At 48.6% G+C, this 8,446-nt stretch overlaps 1 protein-coding gene across 4 annotated transcripts; it reads right to left on the bottom strand.

The window, feature by feature from the left end:
• Positions 1 to 215: 215 nt before the first annotated feature.
• On the bottom strand, positions 216 to 6,422 carry IGSF11 (immunoglobulin superfamily member 11). 4 transcript variants are annotated; one of them, XM_065422900.1, is made up of 6 exons: positions 6,267 to 6,422; positions 4,385 to 4,592; positions 3,352 to 3,507; positions 2,076 to 2,199; positions 1,689 to 1,754; positions 216 to 663 (listed from the first exon to the last, which is right to left on the bottom strand). In XM_065422900.1, exons 1-6 carry the CDS (start codon positions 6,303 to 6,305, stop codon positions 216 to 218), a joined length of 1,041 nt encoding a protein of 346 aa, XP_065278972.1. In that variant the 5' UTR covers positions 6,306 to 6,422. The 4 variants fall into 4 exon arrangements, with proteins under 4 accessions (XP_065278972.1, XP_065278980.1, XP_065278956.1 ...); XM_065422908.1 differs by having other exon boundaries at positions 2,148 to 2,199; positions 6,267 to 6,410; XM_065422884.1 differs by having other exon boundaries at positions 1,689 to 1,839; positions 2,077 to 2,199; positions 6,267 to 6,305.
• Positions 6,423 to 8,446: the final 2,024 nt, after the last annotated feature.

Genomic DNA, 8,446 nt, shown 5'->3' with positions numbered 1-8,446 from the left:
GGTGTGGAGGAGCCCCCTGAGATCCTGAGGGTGGCATGGTGAAGAAAGGACCATCTCATTGGTAGGTTAAAGTCTAGTGAAGGGGGGCGGGCACCAGGCAGAAGCACGTCTCCCCCTTCATCCCATTTCAGGGAGGAAGAGGAGGGTCTCTTGGCCAGATCTTCACCCCATCTGGTACAATAGCTTCTTGCTTTCCTTACACCCGCTCTCACTTCCTACACCAGGGAGCCTGCCCGGCTCTGGGCTGGCACCATGACAGGCACAGCCCCTATCCGCTCCAACGTCGCCTGGCTCACGGCATAGGAGCGTGTGTGCTGAGGCCTTGGCTTGCGGCTGACTGAGCCATTGCTCCTGGCCACCTCCTGTGGGGACGGTGCTGTGCTGGCTGTCACCACCAGCGTCTTGGGTGGAGCTGGGGATGGGTGGCCTCCGTTGGCATAGACAGGGCGAGCGTTGGTGCTCCCGGAGCGGGAGAAGGGCTGGCGCACGTCGTTGTTATTGCTGAAGCGGGTGAAGGAGTCTGTGGTGTGATTGGCCTTGGGGTCGTTCCAGTAGCGGCTGTTGTAGGTGTTGGAGGAGGTGAGGGTGTCATTCTCCGAGGAGGATGCATCACCATGGAACGCTTTTGTGGCCGAAGAGCATTTGGGTGGCAGGTCGTCCTCCCTAAAGAGAGAGGGCAGGAGATCAGAATCCTGTCTGTAACCCCCTCATGCCCCTGACCTCCCTCCACAGAGGAGCAGGTGACAGAGCTGGGCACAGTTTTTCACACAAAAAATATTTTGGCAACAAATACTGATTCAGCGACACTGAAACCTTATATGAATTCATGTTGATTTCACTGAACTGTTTTGCAAAAAAAAAAAAAAAAAAAAATACAAGGAAATAAACAGTTCTAAAAGGAATTCTTGTTTCAAAATTTCCTTTAATTTTATTTTAAAACTTGTAAAAATGCTCAAAATCAAAATGAAACGTTTTGTTTGACCCAAAATGAATTTTTTTTTTAATTTGCTAAAAAATTTCAAACAGTTTTGTGGCCGGGGGCCTGAAACAAGCCGGGTTTTTTTCACAATTGCTAACTAACCAAAAAATCCGTTACTCACCCAGCTGTAATGGCAGTGGTGATCAAAGGTGCCAGGTGACAGATGCAGTAACCAAGGGCACCATCCTGTCCTGATCACACGTCATCCGTCATGACTCTCATCTTAGTTCTTATTAATTGTCCCACCTGCTAGCATCGTGCCACTGAGGCAAAGATCCCATGGGAAGCAGCTGTGTGTTTACGGGGTGAGGACGCTAACCAGGGACAGAGTCTCTCCTCTATCCCCAGAGCCCTCCCCCATTGCTGTTTGGTACCATGGCGTGGGATTCCTCACTCATCTTACACCCACATTCATCCCTTCAGTTTTGAAATCTCTCTCCCCACATAGCCACTGCTGTCAGCCTCCATCCCCCTTGTGTAAAGACAGGGTATGCAAAGATCTCCCACCCCCATCGCCTCACCTACAAGAACTCCGACCTCCTCTGCCCATCCAGAAATTTGCTCTCTCTAGCATTTGCCTCCATTTTCTGGATGCAGGTGCTCTTGGCAGCCCCAGTGAACATCAATGGGATCAGCAGGGGGGAGCGAAGATCACTCAGAGCCAGCTGTGACCGGAGGTTCATTGCCATCTGTCTGCCCTGAGCCCAACCTTATCTCATTGGGAATCTCCTCCTCTTCTTCCTCCTTGTGTTTGTTCTTCCAGTAAACCAGTGCCACAGCCACCAAGACAATGCAAACAATGAGCACAACTGCACCAGTGGCAACAGCTCCAGCAATCAGGCCAACGCTCCGGGGATGAGCTGTGGGGGACATGGAACAAAAAGGGAAGGACGAAATCAGGGTTAGGGTGCAACCTGGAGCTCTACTGCTTGGAGCTAGGGAAGAACGTGGTGGCCCAGACGGGTCTCCATCCCCACAGTCGTGGGCACTAGGGTCCTACCCTGTAGAGGTGTGATGGCTCAGGGTATACATGGTTACAATGGTTACCAGAGCAGAGCTAAACTGCATGGTCAAACCTCCCATTGGAATGTACTTACGTGCAATGACTTGCAGGTCCAGAAGGCAGGTGCTGGTTCCGATGGCATTAGAAGCCACGCACTGGTAAAGACCGGAGGACACAGTGCTGATATTCCGGAGGGTGACCGTGCCCTGGACTTGGTCTAGACAAGCAGGAAGAAAAAGAAGGATTTATATATAACCTCTCCAGAAAACCATGAAAAGGCAAATCCAGCAAATAGGGAATCTGGTGTGAGACTCTTAAGACATAAATAAATTAGGAAATAACCTTCAGATGGAAGCATCTCTCTCACACACACACACACACACACACACACACACACACACACACAAATGATTAGGTCTTAAGGAGCTTACAGTAGATGTTTCTTTTTCTTTTTATAAATGAATTTTTCTACATGAAAGCTTGGGGCTGATATTGTGCATGAGAAGAGAGCCAGGCAAAATACAAGCAAGGGATGTGCAACACAGCTCTTCCCATAAAATTCAATCCTGCCCTGCAGCCCCCTCTGCTAGTCCAGTCCTGGGCTTCCCGCTCAGCCAATGCCAATGCCCCTCACTCCTACCCTGCAACCGCCAGCTATTCCAGTCCTGGGCTCCCCACACAGCCAATGCCAATGCCCCTCATGCCTGTTTTATACAAAAATCAAAGGATCCCATACCAATTGAAACTCTGGAGTAAGTTATGGTAGAAGACTAGAAGTAGGCGGGTTGCCATTTGGCCAGTAAACCAAGTCAAACTTCTAAGTCTCACAAGTGGTACCATGGGATTGTTTCAGAACCAAAAGTGATCAGGGCCTTAGCTTTATTTCACATCTGGAGGACAGCTGATCCAGAAGCACAGCACCCCTCGGCACCACTCTGGGGAATAGGGGTAAGTCCTCAGATTCAAGAGGTTGCAAAATTCTTTGGGTGATCCTAAGGCTACCTTTCCACAATTTCCAGTCCTTGGCTATTTGAGTTTGCTTTGAAATGCATTTAAATCTGTGAGGCCCCCCAAATCAATAGTAACCTGTGAACATTTTGGCCACAACTTTTTTTGTTGAGCAGTTGTAGCCCAAGAGGCATTTCCTATATGAAGAAACACTATAGAGAGAATGGCCACTAGAGGGCACCCAAGACACTACAGCTGTCAAGTCACCCTTTTATTCCCCACATGGTACCTTCTTTACAAATAAGTGACTATACGGTGACTCGGGGTAATCTCGATAAGTTGTGTCATCACTGGCAGCACAGACAAAACCAAGCCAAATTAGCCACCTGGGGAAGAGGAAGATAAACAATAGAGCGAGCACCTTGCGTGGCAGTCGGGGGTAGCCTGGGAGCATTGTCCAACTTCTCCCAGAGGTATGTCGGCCGAGGAATGCCTTCTTCTGAGTTGCAGGTCAGGGTAATATCGCTGCCGACATCCAGGGACCCCTGAATTCTGCAGAGCGGAGCGGAAGGAGGAACTACAATGAGAGCAGAGGGGAAAGCAACAGCATGTCAGGAGGCATATCCAACAACGGGCCTGGGTTCTTGCTGCTCACCCGCTGCCTGTGAGTGTGCCCCCAGGTCCGAGAAAACAGGGTCACGGATGTGAGCAACAGCGTGCAGCTGCAAGGCAGTGAAAGGGCAGAATGGGAAGGGGGGAGACTGACACTGAAGCCACAGATACAGAAGCCCCACTAAGACTCTGGCACGAAAAATGAAAGTGTAACTTTGTCCTGGCCACTTTGCATTTGACCCATCCCTGAGAAGAAGAGCATCTGCAGTTCCCTAGCTGGGATCACATGATAAATCCTTCCTTCATTAAATCCTCCTGCTCCACAGCATATGCTGGTTATGGGCTGAGGACAGGAAAACATTTGCCCCCATGAAACAGTAATGGCACATTGGCCAAGTGCATTACTGGGGGAGCTACAACCTACTATGAAGCACTCAGTACAGGCCACTTTTAGGGGAAGGAAACCAGAGTTGAGGACCACGGGTCTGTTCCATTCTCTTGTTGTTATGTAGGAAACTGTCATGGCCTCTTTAATATACCTACCCACAAGACACCCTCATCCCCTCAATACATTCCCCAAAGCACCTCACATCATAGCCCCAAGAGCCCTTTGTCCCCCAATATGTACACATCCACAAGATACCTTCCAATATCCTCCAGTACAACCATCAGCCCCACCTCACAACCTACCCCCAATGTTTCCAGGTCCCCCCAACAAACACCCAGACTGTCTTGTTCCCCAATGCATATCCCACCACACACACACACACACACATACACACACACACACACACACACACAGAGAGAGAACTCCCTTGTCTCCCCACTCCCAATACACACACCCAAGACGGTGAGTCCAATGACTCCAATGTTCCTGCCACCTCGGTCTGGAAGGTTGTTGACCAAACACTGGTACGTGCCAGTGTCCGAAAGCTGGGTGTTGTTGATGAAGATGGAGGCACTGGTGGTTGGCATTGTCCCTGCAAACCCCACTCGCCCATAGAACTGGGGTGCACCACCAAAGATCTGCCCCCCTTGGTAGAGAATAACCTAGAAAAGAAAGAAGGATTGGACATCTCTCTGTACTGGCTGCTGTGAAGAAGCAAAATATGTATTACAATGAGGGGCAAATCAGAAAGGGCCAGCTCCTAATGGACCTTAGTGAAACTGAATGCCAATTGACAGTAGCTCCCATGTGGAGAATGCCAATTGACAGTAGCATCCTGTCTCTAAGGGAGGATTGCTCTGTGATAACACGGGAACTCAGCAGTGGCCTCAGAGGCAGAGGGTGTGTGTCAGTAACACACTGCGACAGGCTCTCTTCTCAGAGGCAACATGCCAGGTTCCCAAGTCTATTTTTCTGACTGGATCTGGGATGTCTGCCTCCTCCTCCTCATTCATGCAATGGTCAGTTTCCACCAGGCGGGATGGACTCTGAGAGAATGAATCTCCATGGCTCCCTGAGCTGCAGCCCTGAGTGTTTTGTTGGAAACAGGAACTGGGGGGTGAGCAGCCAGGGTCACTTTAGTTCTCCCCTTGCTGGAGATGCCCTAACATGATTTGAAACTGCCTGTTCAGTTCATTGCAATGATCCTCACCACCAGGCAGCCAGGCCCCAGGAAGTAACAAAGGGGTACAGTCACTAGTCACCAACTGTTTACACAGCTGGAACAACAACATGAGCTGCTGAAAACCAAACGCGCTTCACTGGTGGATTCCAGAATTCACAACTGAACCTCAAGTGCCTAGGGAGGCGAGCTGGCCTGGGACAAGAAAATTTCAGAACAAGGTTTCCTAATGTTTTCTAGCAGTCTGAGCATAAGGCCCAGTGGTTCTCAGACTATGATCCCTGGGCCACCACAGAGATATGGAGGCCCTCCTGATGTCCTTCAAAATGAAACCCTCACAAGCAACAAGCAGTGGGGTGTTAGGAGGACAAGTGGGTCCATGAGAACATCTGTCTCTTAAGAAGTGTTCTGCAGAATGGAAATACTGCAGAACCCCAGTACAAAGGGATCAATCATCCTTTTAGCTTCAGCCTCAACAGCTTCCAGATTCTCCAGAGACACCTCCAAGCCCCCACCTCCCACACCACAGAGTGCCCCAAGCTGGGCCATCCTCCTAGTGCCCCATCCTACCTACAGGATACCTGGAATCCAGAGCAGCTCACTCTACACTGGACACCTGCCCAGTGTGTAAGTCAAAACAGAACAACTTAGGAGACAGGATACAGGTTAGGTGCCGAATAAGGTAGTGGGGAAAGAATTAGAAACACAAGGCAAGAGTAAGGAACATAGGGCACATACAGCAACATGGGAAGACATGCTGGGACACAGGATGACAATTGGAGACACGGAAAGATGTAAAAGGACAGAGTCAATATTGGTTACAAAAGGCAACAGAGCTAGATGGGATGACAACTGAGGCACTATAAATTCTGCTAAAGAACCTCAGTCCTGACCTCCATCACCCTACTGCTCCACTGCTGGGCTCTTCCAGAGCCGGGGCAACAGGAATGCTGTGTCTTCTGGGATGTCCTATCCTGAGTCATGAGCTGGTGACACTAATGCTGAAATCCAGCTACTGCACAGTTTTTCTGCACTAGAATCCAGAAGGGTGATCAGACAGCCCACAGCCAACACACGCACCCCTGCCCAAGTGATGTTGGTGGGACAAGGGAAGAAAAAGACACAGACAGCTCCATATTCCAATGAAGACTGGTACCTGTTCTGGCTGGTTGGCATTGGAGAGTGGGATGACCATCCAGATGACATTAAGGTTAGTGAGGGCAGCGCTAGTGGTGAAGGTACAGGGCAGGATTGCCGTCTGTCCCCGAGCAACCTGGATACTCCCTGAGCTCACTGACACCTCTAGGGGGCTCACCAGACCTGTAAAGAAAGTGACACAACGTTCAAACATCTACCCCCTTCCCTGTGTTCTTGCAATGCCACCCTTTTCACGCAGCACTGTACATGAGTGCGGAATGGCACCAGCATTGATTCAGGGGCAGCAGTCCCTTTCCAACCACCACAGGCCAAAAAGGGCGACGTCGTCCCCCAGTGCTTTGCAAAATGGAGCCATTCTCCCCAGAGCCATTGCAGAAGGCAAAAGTGAAATGCCGGCCATCTTAACTGAGGACATTGTCGCTTCAGTCCCTTTAAAAATAACAGGGCCCATTTTGAAGACAGGGAAAAATCTGCAAGAGAAGCTAAGCTGTCCTAGAGATAATGAGCAGCATTTGAAAACCCACCCAACATCGAGAAAGTGAGCAACTCTGAAACTGCCCAAGAAGGAAAACCAGGTACAAGGGTTTTAACAAGGAGGTAGTGAGACGAGAGAAAGAAACAACTCATGTTAAAAGGAGACATGCAATTAGCCCTCCATTTTTTCTCCAACAAAATCCAGTATGAACAGGAAAGTTTTTGTGATTGTTTTACATTTAAAAGGGTTCAAATAATATCTGTTTTTAAATCCCAACTTCTTTCTATGTGATTATTATGGCTCCTGACACTGAAAGAACAGATCGAAGCAAAATGACTTTCCAGCATTCATGCCGCTTACTTTTTTTGCATTTTATTCAGCCTGGATAATGCAAGTAGCCTGACCAGCCTCACTTTGACTCCTAGTCGTTTTCAGTTTCCAGCTCTCATGCACTGGCTCAGAGCTGCAATGTTTGGGTTGCAAACCATGCAGGGAGAGATTTAAATCCATACAGCCAAACTCTGCCCATATGAAAATTAACAAGAAAATGCTGCAAAGATTTCTATTAACATTACGTTTTTAAAGAGTTTTTTTTCCCCTCCCACAAAATCTCAATATTGGGTTGAAACCACCAACTCTCATCACTTTAAATGTCACTCAGTCCCTCTCATGTTTAACATATACATGAGGCCTCTAGGGGGCACAGTAAGGCATTACCAGCTATCAGATCTTATCAGGATGCTGATAACACCCAGCTGTACATCTCCGGCCTATGAAAGGTGGTCAGAAATTTTCCAATGGAACATTTTTCTGTTTGGAGGTGCCCATATGTGTTGAAATCAATATTCTGGGGGAAAGTGTTGATTTCTACAAAGTATCAATGGAAAACAGACAGATTTCGACACCTGCCTGGTTTCCTGCCATCTTGCCCACTCAGCCTCGTTGGCAGCCTGGCTGGCGGGCTAATGGGGAACAAGGAGCTTGGAAGTCATAGGATCCTTGGCTTTCAGTTCCTTGGCATCTCCCGCTCCCTGGTTCCCCAAACTGTCCAGTTCCTGGGGCTCCAGGCAGCTCTGGGAGTCTTAGAAATGTTTTGAAAAGGTCAGAGTGACATTTTCGAATTCCCCTTCTGCAGGAAATTTCAAAATCTTATTTGTCTGCCTGTTTCAAAATGATGTTTTTTATTTAGAATTTCAGAATTTCCTGCTGAAACATTTCGACCAGCTCTTGTCCTACTATCAGAGAGAACTTGGAGCTGTGGGAAGAAACAGCTGGCTTAAGTTCAAGCCAGCAAGCTACTATCAGGGGATGCTGGCAATAAGCAGAAATAGTTTGAAGCGCGAGCAGGCATGATCTCCCCTCAGTACAGGGTCTCTGCCTTCAAACCACTAAGGCAAAACACAAACTTAGGATCCTTTTGGATTCCTGACTTGCTCAGTGATGGCCACGCAACACTAGTAGCCAAAATGCCAATAGAAGAATTTCCCAATCGGTTTGTGAACAATTCACAAAAAGAAAGAAAATGGGGATTATTCATCCAGCTTTGAATGCGAGCCTGACTTGGAATAATGACCACCCAAATGGGAAGCAAAGCAACCACCGCACTCCAACGTCTACACTGCAAAAAGGTGTGCTAACTCAGGTTAAAATAGCAGCAAAGACACGGCAACTTGGCTTTTAACTCAGACTGGCAGCACGAGTTC

Source organism: Emys orbicularis, chromosome 1, assembly GCF_028017835.1.
Source record: "Emys orbicularis isolate rEmyOrb1 chromosome 1, rEmyOrb1.hap1, whole genome shotgun sequence".
NCBI classification, from domain to species: Eukaryota; Metazoa; Chordata; order Testudines; family Emydidae; genus Emys; species Emys orbicularis.
This window is presented reverse-complemented; position numbering and strand designations above follow the sequence as displayed.

Coding starts and splice junctions, on each gene's coding strand:
- IGSF11 (XM_065422884.1), bottom strand. CDS start 6,305: ATGGTCATCCCACTCTCCAATGCCAACCAGCCAGAACAG. Junction 4,593..6,266: donor ATGCCAACCAGCCAGAACAG/GTACCAGTCTTC, acceptor TTTCTTTTCTAG/GTTATTCTCTACCAAGGGGG. Junction 664..1,688: donor GAGATTCCCAATGAGATAAG/GTTGGGCTCAGG, acceptor CTCTCTCTTTAG/GGAGGACGACCTGCCACCCA.